We start from the raw sequence: 16,978 nt of genomic DNA on the forward strand, positions 1-16,978 counted from the left end.
TTTATTTGTAGCTTCTAAAACTATAATAAACCATCACAATCAGTAAAGAGAGTTTATTTCAAGATGGCAGTAAAAAGAACCAGCGGTTTTGAACCAAGAAACACATGCCGTTACAGTATGTAGCATGATGGAAATAGACATCAGCTAAGTGGGCTGAACATTTCTCCACCGTGTGTGTTAATCACCTTTTAAAGCTTAGTCAACACTTTTTTAAGCATTCATACAGTTGATTTACATGTAATGTACTGTACATTTTCTCATCAAGATCAAAGAACACAAATAGCCATGTTAATGCGGTTTATAAAATCTTAATTAAGGAGGAAAAGAATAGGTAGAACATGAGATATCAAAAAAATTCACATTGGCAACTCTGCCATATAATTTCTATGGACATTGTATAACATTATATTGTTAATTTAAACTCCATAAAATCTGCCAGTAATAGTAAAAGTATATTTGTATCCCAGTCAATCAACGAGTGCCTGCACTCATTTACAGAAAGGAGACATGATTTATATTTGCAGTCAAACCTTTCAAATAAGAGTTTGGTATGCTGATTGAACATAAGTCTGGAATCCTGAATGTAAGATTAAGGTTTTTTTTTTTTTCTTTTTGCCGAGTTAAGGACCTCTCATCCTTGCGGCTATACCCGATATTTGGTTATATGCAGGGGCAAACATTTATGAACCATGAATTACAATTAATGTAGTGTAATCTACATGTAATCTATTAGCGAGCGCTTCATGAATAAAGTCATTTATAGAGCAGCAGCTGGCATTGCCTGTATGGTCATGTGATCTAGTTCTGTTAAAAAGTAAAAGTCGAATCATTGCTCACTACAAATACATTTAAACACATTTAAAGTTCAAGCTTACACATAAAACAAAAGTCTACAAAAGTCGATGAACACTACACCATTCACAGATAGAATCACATTCATATTTTTCAGTGTGTGTGTGGGGAGACATTCAAAAGCTTCACGATAAACAGATTAAACATCAGTGTATATCATCAGTGCTTCGTATGGTACAGCAAAAATATACAACTTGCAATCAAAAACCAGGAGTAAGGAATGTTTTAAATTAAGAACAAATACATACATACCCCTTTCTATGCCTGTGTCCTTAGCATTTACACTAACGATGTGCTTCTTAAGAGCAGTTCAAATAAGTGACTGGTATTTTATTTCAGCAAGGACACCTGGTGTGTCAAAATATTAGACAGAAAAAAAAAATCTGATGTCACAAATCTGTTCTAATCTTGCACATAAAACCAAGCATTGGGTTGCCCAGCCCTGTTCTAGAAAATACAGTGATTCAGAATTAACAGCAAATCCAATCTGGTCCATGAGATGTGCATACAGCAGTTGAGAAACTTGTCTTATTCATCATGACTCACTTTCCAGACCACCATCATTCAGAAGACCTCAATATTTCTTGAAGTATTTATTAGCACTCTTCAAAATATCTAAATTGTTCCTTTAAACGTCAACACTGATCCAGTCATTAGGTACAGGCATCAACACTGTTTAAATGCAAAAGGCCACTGATTGGGGGGTTAAGAATACTAAGATAGTCAAAGATCTTTATGTTTAAATGATTTTTGAGTAAATAAATATTGCAATTGTTATATATAATGAAAACCCAAAAATTGGCCCAGTCAGGTTTATTTTGTCTTTTATCTGCAAAAAAACTTATATATATAGCAATGTAGAGGGTCACTGGCTTTTGGGTACCTTCCATCATCAGACAGAAAAGCAGTTCGACACAAGGATGAAAAAGTTTCCATTGCTTTACTACTTTATGTCTGTGGGGCTCAGATGAAGCACACTGGAGACTCAGACAGGGCCATTACATCAGGTCTCCATAACAGCACTTGCTAGAAGAAAAGAGTCACAATTGAGGTTCACAAAACAAGCAAGTAATAAAGAGGCACAGAGATCAGTTTTGTCCCTTTTCAGGACAAGAGAGTAGACGCAGTTTGGAAAGAAACCCACAGGTAGCTGTCAAGATACTGAGGGGAAGAAAACGAAACAAAAGAAAAAACCCACACACACACATACGTAAGCAGACAGACGTCAGGGGCGTGAAGGCAGCAGTGTATCAAAGCCTGGGAGGCAGTATCATTTTGCTCCAGCGGTGAGGCCTGGGGTCAGTACTGGCTCCTGTGACACCCGTGGTCAAGAAAAAGAGAAAGACAAAGAGAGGAAAGGTGGGAGTCAGGCAGTGTATTCCAGCCTAGCAAGGCTAGCGGATCCAGAGAGAGCATTAGTGATTAGTGAAACATAGATCAAGAAAGAAAGAAAGAAAGAAAGAAAGAAAGAAAGAAAGAAAGAAAGAGAAAGAGAGAGAGAGAGAGAGAGAGAGAGAGAGAGAGAGAGAGAGAGAGAGAAAAAACCCTCTCTGGCCTTACGGGCAGCATGGATTGTCGATAACCAGCATGACATCGATGCCGTAGACCTCAAGCAGATCCACTAAGAAGCCACGGTCGGCCTGTGGGTCCAAGCCCATAGCTCGCACATGCTCAGGGGTCAGGGTGGGATCAGAGCTCGCAGCAACCTCTAGCAGGGTTTGAAAGATGCGATTGTTCTGCTCCATAAAGAACCTAGCATGAGGAAACAGAAAAAAAACAATAAGTTATTTATTACTAATAATATTAGTATATATTAGTATCTTCTTCTTCTTCTTTCGGCTGCTCCCATTAGGGGTCGCCACAGCGGATCATCCGTCTCCATACCACCCTGTCCTCTACATCTGCCTCTTTTACACCAACTACCTGCATGTCTTCCCTCACCACATCCATGAACCTCCTCCTTGGCCTTCCTCTTTTCCTCCTACCTGGTGGCTCCATCTTCAGCATTTTTCTACCAATATAATTCATGTCCCTTCTCTGCACATGTCCAAACCATCTCAATCTCGCCTCCCTCACCTTGTCACCAAAACATCCTACATGTGCTGTCCCTCTAATAAACTCATTTCTAATCTTGTCCATCCTCGTCACTCCCAACGAAAACCTCAACATCTTCAGCTCTGCTACCTCCAGCTCCACCTCCTGTCTTTTACTCAATGCCACTGTCTCTAATCCATACAACATCGCAGGTCTCACCACAGTCCTATAAACTTTCCCTTTCATTCTTGCAGATACTCTTCTATCACAAATCACTCCTGTCACTCTTCTCCACCCACTCCACCCTGCCTGCACTCTTTTCTTTACTTCCCTAACACACTCTCCATTACTTTGCACTGTTGACCCCAGGTACCTGAACTCCTCCACCTTCTCCACCTCTTCTCCCTGCAACCGCATCACTCCACTGCCCTCCCTCTCATTCACACACATGTACTCTGTCTTACTCCTACTGACTTTCATTCCCCTTCTCTCCAGCGCATATCTCCACCTCTCCAGGCTCTTCTCAACCTGCTCTCTACTCTCACCACAAATCACAATATCATCTGCAAACATCATAGTCCAGGGAGACTCCTGTCTGACCTCGTCCGTCAACCTGTCCATCACCACTGCAAACAGGAAAGGGCTCAGGGCCGATCCTTGATGCAGTCCAACCTTCACCCTGAACCAGTCTGTCGTACCTACTGCACACTTTACTGCCGTCACACTGTCCTCATACATGTCCTGCACCACCCTCACATACTTCTCTGACACACCTGACTTACTCATACAATACCACAACTCCTCTCTCGGCACCCTGTCGTACGCTTTCTCTAAATCCACAAATACACAATGCAGCTCCTTCTGTCCTTCTCTATACTTCTCCATCAACATCCTTAAAGCAAATAAGGCATCTGTGGTGCTCTTCCTCGGCATGAAACCATACTTAAACAATCTGGTTAAAAACTCCACTGCCATCTCTCCTAAACATCTCCACGCTTCTACCGGTATGTCATCTGGTCCAACCGACTTTCCATTCTTCATCCTCTTAATCGCTGCTCTCACTTCCTCCTTACTAATCCTATCTACATCCTGCTTCACCAACTCCACCTCCTCCTACCTTCTCTCTCTCTGATTTTCCTCATTCATCAGCTGCTCAAAATACTCCCTCCATCTTCTCAACACACTCTCCTCACTAGTCAACACATTTCCCTCTCCATCCTTTATTGCTCTAACTTGCAGTACATCCTTCCCAGCTCGGTCCCTCTGCTTGGCCAATCGGTATAAATCCTTTTCTCCTTCCTTAGTGTCCAACCTCTTATACAGTTCCTCATATGCCTTTTCCTTGGCTTTCGCCACATCCCTTTTAACCTGCTGCCGCATCTCCTTGTACTCCTGCCTACTTTTCTCATCACTCTGTCGATCCCACTTCTGTTTTGCCAACCTCTTTCCCCTAATGCTCTCCTGCACTTCCTCATTCCACCACCACGTCTCCTTGTCTTGCTTTCTATTTCCAGATGTCACACCAAGTACTTTTCTAGCTGCCTCCCTCATCACTCCTGCAGTAGTTGCCCAATCATCCGGCACCTCTTCACCACCACCGAGCCCCTGTCTGACCTCTTCCCTGAACCTCACACTACACTCTTCCTCCTTCAGTTTCCACCATCTTATTCTTCTTTCAAACCTTACTTTCCTCCTCTTCTTCTTCGCCTCCAAAACCATCCTACAGACCACCATCCAATGCTGTCTAGCTACACTGTCCCCCGCCAACACCTTACAGTCTCCAATCTCCTTCAGGTTGCATCTCCTACACAAAAGATAATCCACCTGTGTGCACCTTCCTCCACTCTTATACGTCACCCTATGATCCTCCTTCTTCTTAAAATACGTGTTCACCACTGCCATTTCCATCCTTTTAGCAAAATCTACCACCATCTGCCATTCCACATTCCTCTCCTTAAAACCATACCTACCCATCACCTCCTCATCACCTCTGTTCCCTTCACCTACATGCCCATTAAAGTCTGCCCCAATCACCAATCGTTCTTTCCTAGGTACACCATCTACCACTTCATCTAATTCACTCCAGAATCTTTCTTTCTCCTCCATCTCACAGCCAACTTGTGGAGCATAGGCACTGATGACATTTATCATCATCCCTTCAACTTCCACCTTCACGATCATCACCCTATCAGAAACTCTCTTCACCTCCACTACACTCTTACTGTACGCTTCCTTCAGAATCACCCCTACACCATTTCTCTTCCCATCCACACCATGATAAAACAGTTTAAACCCACCTCCAATGTTCCTGGCCTTACTCCCTTTCCACTTGGTCTCCTGAACACACAACACATCTACCTTTCTCCTCTCCATCATATCAGCTATCTCTCTCCCTTTACCCGTCATAGTACCAACATTTAAAGTACCAACCCGAACCTCTACTCTCCTACACTGCTCCTTTTCCTGCCGTCTCTGTAGACGCCTTCCTCCTCTCCTTCTCCTCCTCTTCGATCCGGTATGAAATTCGGAAATTTGTGATCCGCATATTTGATTTGGCACATGTTTTACGCTGGATGCCCTTCCTAACGCAACCCTCCCCATTTACCCGGGCTTGGGACCGGCACTAAGAGTACACTGGCTTGTGCCCCCCTAATGGCTGGGTTTAGTATATATTAGTATAAGCCCATATATATATATACTATATATACCCTACTTTTTTCCTACGTTTTGAACCCCGCGGCTTAAACAACGAAGCGGCTAATTTAGTAATTTTTCCTGGGTTTTTCCCGGTTTCACAAAATTCAAGCCAAAAAACTGAGCGACATAACATTAGACCAATGAAATTTCCGAACGGAAACGAAAAAACGCACCTCACCTGTGTTTTGAGCTGCACGGCATCGGGAGAAAATTTTTTTTTTTTTTTTTACGCACGACGATGCCAAAAGATAAACTCCAGGGAGAAATAGTTGTGAAAGGAAGGAGGAAGACAGTGAACAATGACTTTCTTGGTAGGCTACTGTTTAGATACAAGCCGTTGTAACGCGTTGAGTCTGGGTGAAGGGAGAGCTCACTAACTCCAGTTGCAACAGAAATCATATAAGCACAGACAGGTTTCCAAAACTCGTGCTTTTTTATTGTTCTTGGCAACAGCGTTACGGGTTAGTCAAAGAAACTTAGAAATGAGCATCAGAAAATAATAAGGACTTAATCCTCGTCTTAAACACATGCAGTAATACCGGAAAATGCTGTGGCGGTCTTTTCCCAAAATACCGCTATGCTCCTAAAGAAAGCGCAACATATTTCACCCGTTACATCGTGTGTAACGTGTCTTTTGTTAAAGCCTGTGTAAAGTACATTCGTGCGGCTTATAGACAGGTGCGGCTTATATATGTTAAAAATAAAAATATTTGTAAAATTTAGTGGGTACGGCTTTATAGTCCGGAAATTACGGTATACTATGTAAACACTAAGGCTGAGCAGTAAAGGGTTTAGAGTGCAAAATTATAAATCAAAAGAGGCCATTGGCCTTTTTTTAATACCAAAAAAACAATAAACAGTAGTATTTGGCCACAATTTTATATTTACACGGTTAAAGTAATATATAGTACTATATAATAATTTTTTTTTTAATATTCACTGCATTAAAATTTGTTCTTTTATAAATTACATTGCATTATAATTTGTTCATTTTAAGCTTGAAAATCTCTCGTTCTATTTGCAGATCATTTTCTAAGTTTTAGCATTAAATTTTTTTAGAAAGATGTAAAATTACATTCCTAAATTAATAGTACATTTGGATTGACACTGGTTTAATACTTTGGGTTATGGCAATCAGAAAATCATTTAATACTATCCAAATGTGACTTCTTCAAAATATTTTCACTTTTCTAAGATGCTATTTACTCACTCCTTCAACAGAATATTTTTTTTTTAGTACATCGAAGTGGGAAAAGTTTCAGACTTTCGAGTGCAGATTTTTCTATGCCATGGAACACCAGGCAATCTGCATTTCTACTCTCAATCGGCACGCATTTAGTACAGGTATTTGGGGAGCTCTAAGTGAGCAAATGCATGGACTATCTGGAGCTCACCAGAAGTGAGTTGGGAAACATGTGCTTAGATGATAGCAAGCAATAGAAATCTGCCACTCACAGAATAAAGAGGTCTTCCTCACTAGAAGTGCAGTCTCCATCAACCTCCTGGGAATACAGCAACAACTGCCTGGAGAGACATTTTCAAGAAATCATCACCATAATGTCAAGCAGAACTCATTTAAATTATTAAGCGTGTCATTATAATAGGAGGAAACTTGTTTTTGTATTTCGCCTACAGAAGCCTGCTTCATTTTCCTTAATTAATGCGGAAACATAAAGGTATTTATTTTCCTAATTTTCCTGTGATACTATTGAATATGTAAATGCTTGATGCATATGGATTTATGCTAATAAGACTCTTTAGCCTAGAGTGGCTGTGTTTATACAAGAGTGATCAGAAAGCTTAACAGCCTTCCTCTCAGTACCTCTGTTCACTGAGTTTGCGATATTTCTCCCTGTCCGCATTGTTAATTCGCAACAGAGGCTGCAAGCTGTCTCTGTGTGTCTTCACATTCTGGTTGTCAATGTAGACATCATAAAGATCCTTCTTTTCCTCAAAAATCTTCTCGGTGGTGCCTACACACATCCACAGACAGAGAGAGAGCAGAGCAGAGCACTAGTCAAAAACCTTCATGAAAAGTTTGTATGTCAATCACCACAACTTCTCAGTGAAAGCAATGTGCTTTTTCAATCATTAGATTTAGACAACATATAAAAAAAATGCTACCAGGAAAGAAAGAAATTGAAGCTTTTTCATGGCTGAGTCATGCAACAGTTGTGTAACAACCTGCACTTCATCATATTTACTTTAAATGGAAACACCGGCGTCAATTTATAATGAAGTACTCACAAGCCACGTAGGACGATTCTGTCTCCAGAGCTGTGATGTCAGCAACGTTGATATAGAAGAAGGGGCGGAATTCTTGTACAGAGCTGCCAATCCCAGGGATGGACACATTAGCAAGGCAGCAACAGCAGTATACTGAAAACCCCCAGGAAAGAAGAAGAAGGAACAATGCAATTTATAACACATTGAAAAGCTGGCGGGTGCAAATTTGACTGCCCTTAGAATTATATATCAAAAGCTCATACTTAATAATGGCAACTTTATATAACTGAAGCTCTGTAGTCTGTAGTTCATATGCACACATGATTATGAATACACACATATATCGCATTTATATTAAACACTGCAGAAGTCTCACCCCGGTAACACACCACACCGACAGGTGGAGGAGAAAAGATGAGAATGCGTTTCCTTAATAAGGCAAACTTCCACAACACCATGATCTGCTCTCCAAAGAAACGAATGAACTGCGACATGCAGCCAGCAGGATGTGTAATCTGACAGGAAGTAAACAACAATCATGAGTCATTTGACCTTTAGAATGCCATTCAAACTTACTGAAAAGACAATGGATGAGGTGGACATTGGCATTCAGTAGGACTTGAAGAGAATAACATAGTGGTCACAGACACAGTCTGAATGTCCATGTGAAACTGCAGGCATGGATCTATAAAAACTAGGGCTGTCAATCGATTGATATATTTAATCTCGATTAAATCGTATGATAGTCATGTGTTAACTCGTAATTAATCGCACATTTTCATCTTTTATAAATGTACCTTCCATTTATAAGTACCTACAAAAGTTTTCAATACTCTAGTCAACACTGGCATGGACAAATATGAATGCTTTATGCAAATCTTGTTTATTATTAGTGAAACCATACACAACATAGAGCATGAAGACTACACATATTTCAAAAGATCATTGATGTTTTGTCAAATAACTTGTTCGTCTATTAACCACATGGAAAAAAACAAAGGTTCCCATTACCTCTCTTTATTTACACTGAGCCAGTTGCTCAAACAGACAAGCCTGTTGACATTTTCAGATGACAGGGCAGCTTATAAAAATACTCTACTAAATTTTTTTAAGTAATTATAGTGTTTTAAATTACGTAAATCATCAGGACACCAAACTAAACTTTTGCTGTGTTTCCACACGGACGGTTTTAATTGCCAGATGTGTGCATCATGGCGAATTTTGGTGCTTGATTTGAGACTTGGTGCATCAGCGAAACAAATGTTTAGTGATTAAAATGTTTTATTTGTTTATAACTTGGTAAACAAAGGACGTTCTAAATAAATGTGTGTTGCGCTGGAGGTTTTAATTTCGCCTCTTTTATTTTTATTTTGTATTAAAAATTGCCAAACAGAAATTAATCGCATGTTAATAACATGAGTGCCATTAAAATGAATTTGCATTAACGCATTAGCTTTCATTTTGACAGCCCAAATTAAAACATCTTTTTGTTTAGCAGAGTGAAAGATATATGAGGGCTTCAGTATTTCAGCAAATCCGCAACGCATTATTTGAATGCTGTCTGCAGATTTTTCCAGAATAAGCCGACTTCCTGTTTTTGCAGAAGTCAATAAAGGTTTAATATGATTGCACCTTCGAGCTATATTTACAAAAGCAATCTACGACAAACAAAGTCTTAAAGTACATGCATTAAGATAAAAACAATTAAGAGAAGGATGTAATATTTATCGGTGCAGGATTTCACAGGCTCTCACCTTCATTTCGGGATGCATGCAGCGGTTCACCATGCTAGTGGGGCAGACTGTGACCATCCCGTTCCCTCCCGGAGGAAGCACGGCCTTCTTATCCTCATAAAATGCCTCCAGTGGTGAATACTGGCCTGGACACTGCAATTGATGCCTGTAGTCAAATACAGGCAGCATTTTTATTCACAGAGTTTCCTCTACATTAAATCAGCATTACCGTAACTAAACATTTTGAGAATAAGAACCGAGTATAGATTCAGGTGCTTCTGAGAACACATTTACAGGAACAACAGTGCGATGCAGAGTAGTGCACACTGCCTGATTGTTATTAAATAGATTCAATCCAGAGAAGCTGCTGCAAATAAAATAAAGCTGCATTCCAGTTACATCATAGAATTTTTCAGACTTTCTCTGAGCTATGCTAATGCAAAATTCCAAACTTTTGTGTCACTTTCACATGTGTTCTTAGGCTGGACACTTATCTAATACATACCTTGTACATTTAATAATAAATATAAAGTTTTCTACAATGTTTTTAACATTTCCCAAATCCAAGTCAGATCACAAATTTTATACAACAACTACCAGGGAGGTTTAAGACCATCTCTGAGGATTAAGTTCCTCAGGGAAAAAAAAAAAGCTAAAGACATCCTTCCGAACTGGTAAATCACACAGCAGTGCAGCATACTTTCAAGAACTTACCCTCTCCTGCACACTTAAGCATACAGACACTCAATCCTAGATAGCATCAGAGCGATCGTATAGAAAAAAGAAGAATGCTATTCCTCCTAACAATTCTTTCCCCTCTCCAACTACCACCCACATCAGGATTAAAACTTACTCTCCATTATGACGCCTAACAGCTAGCCTTTTATTCTTCTTTCAAATGATAAAGCTTAGAAATCCCTAAAGAAATCTTGACTACCTATGTCTTGCAACTTACAAAAAATTTGAACACACTATAAAAACAGGTGGAGAAAAAGAGAAAGTGAGGTGCACTGTATGTGTAAGAAGGTATAAGTGAGATGACACCCAGAACGGTGGCTAAATGCAGTAATCAGAAATACAAGAGACCAAATCTATACATTGATGTCTAATTTTACATGAAAACAGGTGAATCAAAATCACTTACTTGACCTGGTTCTCAAGAAAGTGCATGTAGCGGTAGAGAAGAGTGTATGACGGTGACAGGATCCCGACAGACTTCATTCGAGCCCCCCTCTCTAGTTCACTCTCTACCGGCATATTGGCGAAGCATGCTAGCCCAAAGAAAGAGCCTTTGCGAAAATATCTGGAAAGAGTCAAAAACAAGTATTTTATTGTAAATGTATGGTCTCTGGATAGAAAAACATGATCACTTTATTCCATCTCCAAATCTGATTCTTACATGAAATCGTTTGCAATTCGATGAGAGCCGCTGGCCATTGACTTGAACTCCACACCTTCCAGGTTTATGTCCTGAGGTAAGCACCATTCTACAATGTTTCCTGTTCATGACACAAATGTAAGAACCATAAATACTTACTGCAAATTACATAAAGGAAGAAGATGGAATCACTCTATAGCAATTTCTCTTTTGTTCTTTTGATGAAACTGATCTTACAATTTATTCGTTTTTTATTTATCAAACTGATATTAAAAGTGTTACAAGCATGGGAGACAGATTTCAAAACATTTATTAAATTTACATTTAAATTAAGCCCTTGCATGCTATTTTAATGTTTTTTTTACTATCCATAAATGCTTTATTGATGCTTTATTGTGATAGGACATAAGCAGAGAAAAAATTCTGTCCATCAGCCTCAACTAGTTCCTTGAAAACACTGACCCTAATTTAGTGGAAAATGTTATCCTGAAAAGCCTAAATATGCATTTATGAGTTACATAAGCAAGTTGCACATATAGCTTAGTCCTATATTATCAATCATGAACAAATCATTACTGTGGGTCAGGCTTGGGGTCATGGAAGATTTAAAATCATTGTTCTATAATTTGATCACTATGCAATGGAATTGTAATATGAGCGTATTAAAAAAATATGCTTTGACATGTTTGGGGGGGAAAAGCATGGCAGATGTTTTTGGTTAGAAAATGCAATGATTAATTATGCAATGGCCATCAGGGTCATGCTGTTCATAGCGTAATTCACTAACTTGTAAAGGACTCTATATACTCTATATTTTGTTAATGCCATGTGAGCGGCACAGTGCCACAGCAGGTAGCACTGCTGACTCATGACTACAGGGTCCCCACTTTGATCCAGAACTTAGGTTACAGTTTATGTGGAATTGTGCATGTTCCCCCCTCTCCCACATCTGTGTGGGTTTTAATCTGTGGTTTTTCCACTTCCCAAAAACATGTGGACAGTTAAATCTGCCTGCTGTGTTTGTCCCTAGGACAATGTGAATTAGTGTGTTAATGCATGTCTGCATGATGCGCAGCAGTCAAATATAGGGTGTGTCTCTGCTTTGTGCCCAGTGCTCCCAGTTACAAAAGTGGTTACTAAAAATGAATGAAAATGAGTACAGCGATAACCGTTCCCATACAAAGTGTTGCGCAGTCCTACTGTACTGTAAAGAAAGCAGAAGTCAGGCAGTGTGTATTAGTCAGCTGGATGACAAGCTATTTTCACTTTTCTTGCGATATGACTTGTAATGTAATTATATATATATATATATATATATATATATATATATATATATATATATATATATATATAATGTGTGCATGCGTGTGTGTGTGTGCACGCGCGTGTGCATAAAGGGTGTCCCAAAAGTCTCCTTACATAAAAGACTGTATGCCAGCACCACGTTGTGCATTAGGCAATGAATGTTTGTTGGCATCCACTACTCGGCTGTTGTGTGATATGCTTAGCATGTTTCCTGTTTAAGTCAATCAGAACCTCGTGACAGCCATGATCCAGGCATGATAATGTTCTCAGTAAGATAAAAAGTAACTCTAAAAAGAATTTTTAAAAGAGAAACTATTTACCCTTCCTGATCTTTGTGGAGATATTAGTCAAACTTAAATGATTTAGATCATCAGGTTAATTTTAATATTAACAACCCAAGTAAATATAAAATGTAGTCGTTAAATTATGATTTTATTTTTATGATAGATAGATAGATCGATAGATAGATCGATAGATAGATCTGGGTAGATTACAACCGAGTGAGGAGGTCATGAGTTCAGATCCCTGCATTGGACTTTCCACTACTGGGTCCTTGAGCAAGGCCCGTATCCCTCAACATCAGATCAATACAAGTGGTTCTGGAGAAGGGCGTCTGCCAAAATCTTCAGTAGTAAATGCAATAAATGAGAATGAAATCATGAAGCCAAACAGCGCTACTGGGTTCGTGCTCACCTGATCTCGTGTCAAAGGTCACCACAAACACGGAAACAATTTGATCTTTTTCTTCCCACCCTGGTTGTGCGCGGGTTCGGATGGAAAGTCCAGGGAAGGCGCAGTCTCCTTCCTCATCCGTGCCCGAAGCATAAGCATCCCCGTCCGGCCCAGGGCACGTGCTTCTGCCCCTGCCTTTAACAGCTGTTACACTACCTACACCTCCGGGGCTGGAACTCCAGCCGTTATTCGCGTCGTTTTTGTCTTTAGGACAGCGGTCAGACTGCTCCGTGGACAGGAATCCGCCGCTATGAGGAGCGGGAATGGCGGTGTTCTGTTCGGCCCGTCCGACCTCCTCTTCCCAGTCGAGCAGCGGAGCTCGGTCTGACTGCTCCACCATCATCGCGCCTTTGCTGCCGACGTGCGAGAGCCGAGAGTACACGTCGTCTTGACAGTGCCGGCGCAATTAATTGGTTCACTTAATGCAAAACAGCCCTTTTCGGAAATAAAAACATGTCTGCAGCTTGACAGATCCTAGAAAACAGACCGAGTATGCCGAAGGAACCGGACACGACGGGGAGACGATACTGTTTTGATGATGTCACAGGCTTCCGCTCACGTGACATCCGCGTCTCTATGAGGTTGTGAACCAAACGGCTCTCAAACGGATATAAACACAACACAGAGGCCGTACCTTGATTATCACACGATTATCACTCGATTGCCAGCACCTATGGCTGTTATATTAGCCTGATATGGGAGAAAAACCCAAAAGTTGAAATGTCACTGTGCATTTACAAAACCTGTCATAAATAGCAAGCACAGGGTTCAGGTGCTTTATAGCTCATATAACAAGATCCAAAATAAAGCAGAACTCGAAGGTGTAAACGTGTATGAACATTTTATTGTGTTGATGCTCAGGAAATTTAGAACAAATGAACATTAAGAAGAAATATGGATATTTGACACTTATATTGGATTGAGGCATTTATAAGCCATTTAAGAGAGATCAGCTTAACAATGTTGAGGAGTGTGTAAAGGACATTAGACAGTGGATGCTTGATAACTTCCTACCGCTCAACTCGTATAAGACGGCAGTGCTTTTACTAGGACCACATGCAGCTAGAAGTAAACTTTCCGGGGTTTTTTTTTACGTTGCATCTCTGGATGGTGTTTCTGTCTCCGTGTGTACAGCAGTCAAAGACCTTGGTGTGATTATTGACCATAGTCTTTCTTCGAGGCTCATGTAAATAATATTACCAGGATCGCCTTCTTTCACCTTAGAAGTATTGCTAAAATTAAAAAAATAATGGTGCAGAAAAACTAGTTCATGTTTTTGTTACATCTAAATTAGACTACTGTAATGCTTTACTGTCTGGGTGCTTGAGTATGTGCATAAATAAGCTTCAGTTAGTTCAGAATGCAGCAGCAAGATTCCTTACTAGATCTAGAAAACATGACCACATCATCCCTGTCTACAGTGGCTCCCAATAGAATCTCGCATTTATTAAAAAATAATACTATTGACCTATAAAGCATTTTACAGCTGCAGTATCTGAGTGAACTTCTATGATCTAAGTGTATATATCTGAGTGTACCAATATGATCCCCCACGCCTACTTAGATCAAAAGGTGCAGGCTATTTGTTGGTACCTCAAATAATACAGACTACAGCAGGGGGCAGATCTTTCTCTTATAAAGCCCCACAGTTATAGAACAGCCGTCAAATTAGTGTTCGGGACTCAGACACAGTCTCAGTGTTCAAGTCAAGCTTTTTATCAGTAATTTTTTTTTAGGTAAAGGAGCAGATCTGGAGGGATCATGGATATAAAGTGTTTGGTGAACCGGGATATTTGTATGCTGTCGTCCCCTCATTCTCACACGTTCACTCAGGTTTGTTGGCGGTGATGTGGTGGGTGGTCTTTTATCACAGAGATCCTTCATGTCTGTTACCTTCTGGCTCTCCCTTATAGTTATGTTGCCATAGCGAGTCTTGCTGGAGTCCCCAAATTCTCAATGTCCTTAACTTTTGTTCAACAATAAGGTTGCTTAATAATCCATATCCAGTGGCCACTGTTTCTACTCCTCTCCTCTCGTTGGATCTGCCCACTTCATACTGGCCTGCCTCTGGATGGTGTTCTCTACAAATGGAGGCCACTTTGTGCAGCAGGAGACGGTTTCATATAAACGCTCTGGGGATCCATGAAATTACGGAGTATGAACATGGAACTCTGAGGATTTGGATTTGGACTGTAGTTAACATCAACAGTCTGCTACACTGACTCAGGACTACAGTTTGCATCTGATCACCATCCCTGCACACCTCAACATTGTTTATCTGTAATAAATGTACATTCAGTGCCACCCAGATGAGGATGGGTTCCCTCTTGAGTCTGGTTCCTCTCAAGGTTTCTACCTTATGCCATCTCGGGGAGTTGCCGCAGTTGCCACCGGTTTGCTCATCAGGGACAAACTTGCACATAAAGAACATCTTATTCATTCTTTATCACTACATTATCTGTGTAAAGCTGCTTTGAGACAGTGTCCATTGTTTAAAGCACTATACAAATAAAAATGAATTGAATTGAATTTATGTTTCAGCTCTTTCTGAAATCTGATTCGGTTTTATCTTTTTATCTTTTAATAAGGACTTGACAGAGACAAGCATGACTAGACTAGAGAAATGTAGGAAAATACTGGAATACTGGAAAACAGAAAAGGCGTGAAAGAATAACATCTATGAGATAAAAAGTCATATCGGCGCCGGTTGTTTATTTCGGCACTTGACTTCTGAGACCTGAGAATGACAGCCAGTAGAAATGATATTAAATGAAAACCAGTGCCTTTTATCTAATTCCTAAACTTGAGAACTGGAGATGGTAAATGTACATCCTGAGACTATGCACATTTTGTGTAGCCACTTATTTTTTTATAGCCAGCTGCTCTGATACAGGAACTGAAAGTGGGGAAAATACACTGCAGAAGGCCCCTAAAAACAAACACATGGGTGGGTGATCAGGACAGAACATGTTTTGGGAGTTTTGGTTAACTCTATTCTGCACACTCCACCCCTAATGCACCTTTAGCACATCTAATAATAGATTCCACTACTCAAGGATGTGGCCTAATAAAAGTTTTTAAAATACCCTGAACGTTTTCTTGCATGAGATAAGATGCACTTGGTTGGGTCATGGCGTGGTTCAGGTGCCAAGTTGGACAATACTGGAAATAATAGAAAATTGTGGATTAATTAATATTTAGTAATTAAACATTTTTTGTTTTACAGTATAAAATAAAATGTATTGACAAAAAAGTAAACAAAAAAAAAAAAAGAAAAGTAAATAATAAAAAAAGAATGACGTGATGAAATTGGCGTTTCGACCTGTAGTGATTTAAGCAAAAAGCTATTGGCTTAAATGCTTGACTGACAGCAAGAAGCACCCGCCCATTAATCAGTGAAAAAGCCGCGCGCGCAGACGGACTGAGTGGACTAGAGCAGGTCTGGAATCTCGTTAGGAGCGCTACGGTAAGAGTTCTGTACAAGTGATTTCAGAAATGCATTGAAAAATCATTGGCTTTTGAGCCTTTTTCCTGTTAGTCCTTGTCACTTTTATTTGTTAATAAATCACTAATACAGCCTGACGCTATATTAGCAGCGGAAGCGTTTATTCGCATGTACATGCAACTGTTTGTGTATTTTTAAAATAGGCCTTAATCTTGTCACGTGACCTCGTTTTTCCCTCACCGTCCATTTGACCCATTAGGATAAATTAAGTCTTTTATGGCAACTGGTTTAAACTGGTGGCAAATAAATGTGTTCTAGGACACATCTGATGCACAATATAATCCAAGGCTCTATATTAGTTTTTATAAACTAATACTGCTTGCACAAAATATGAGGCAATGTTGGCTTAAAAAAAAAAGTGTGTGTGTGTGTGTGTGTGTGTGTGTGTGTGTGTGTGTGTGTGTGTGTGTGTATCTATATTTTAGTGCACGGTAAAAAAACAGTCTAGGCTTAGTTAGGTTAGGCTATTAGATGGTTAACTTCAGATTTCTTGTTTACAACCAATTTTTTTTAGAA

At 39.9% G+C, this 16,978-nt stretch overlaps 1 protein-coding gene across 3 annotated transcripts; it reads right to left on the minus strand.

Moving 5' to 3' along the window:
* Positions 1-38: 38 nt before the first annotated feature.
* On the minus strand, positions 39-13,644 carry dennd11 (DENN domain containing 11). 3 transcript variants are annotated; one of them, XM_083552101.1, is made up of 10 exons: positions 12,919-13,644; positions 10,942-11,041; positions 10,687-10,845; positions 9,564-9,708; positions 8,186-8,324; positions 7,831-7,962; positions 7,406-7,556; positions 7,039-7,107; positions 2,413-2,604; positions 39-1,874 (listed from the first exon to the last, which is right to left on the minus strand). In XM_083552101.1, the coding sequence occupies exons 1-10, from the start codon at positions 13,298-13,300 to the stop codon at positions 1,856-1,858; spliced, it is 1,488 nt and encodes a 495-aa protein (XP_083408227.1). In that variant the 5' UTR covers positions 13,301-13,644; the 3' UTR covers positions 39-1,855. The 3 variants fall into 3 exon arrangements, with proteins under 3 accessions (XP_083408227.1, XP_083408226.1, XP_083408228.1); XM_083552100.1 differs by having other exon boundaries at positions 39-1,878; positions 12,919-13,643; XM_083552102.1 differs by having other exon boundaries at positions 39-2,164; positions 12,919-13,643.
* Positions 13,645-16,978: the final 3,334 nt, after the last annotated feature.

This window comes from Silurus aristotelis (assembly GCF_946808225.1).
Source record: "Silurus aristotelis genome assembly, chromosome: 10".
NCBI lineage: Eukaryota > Metazoa > Chordata > Actinopteri > Siluriformes > Siluridae > Silurus > Silurus aristotelis.

Coding starts and splice junctions, on each gene's coding strand:
- dennd11 (XM_083552100.1), bottom strand. CDS start 13,300: ATGATGGTGGAGCAGTCAGACCGAGCTCCGCTGCTCGACTGGGAAGAG. Junction 7,963..8,185: donor CGGTGTGGTGTGTTACCGGG/GTGAGACTTCTG, acceptor GGGGGTTTTCAG/TATACTGCTGTTGCTGCCTT. Junction 7,108..7,405: donor CGCAAACTCAGTGAACAGAG/GTACTGAGAGGA, acceptor ATGTCTCTCCAG/GCAGTTGTTGCTGTATTCCC.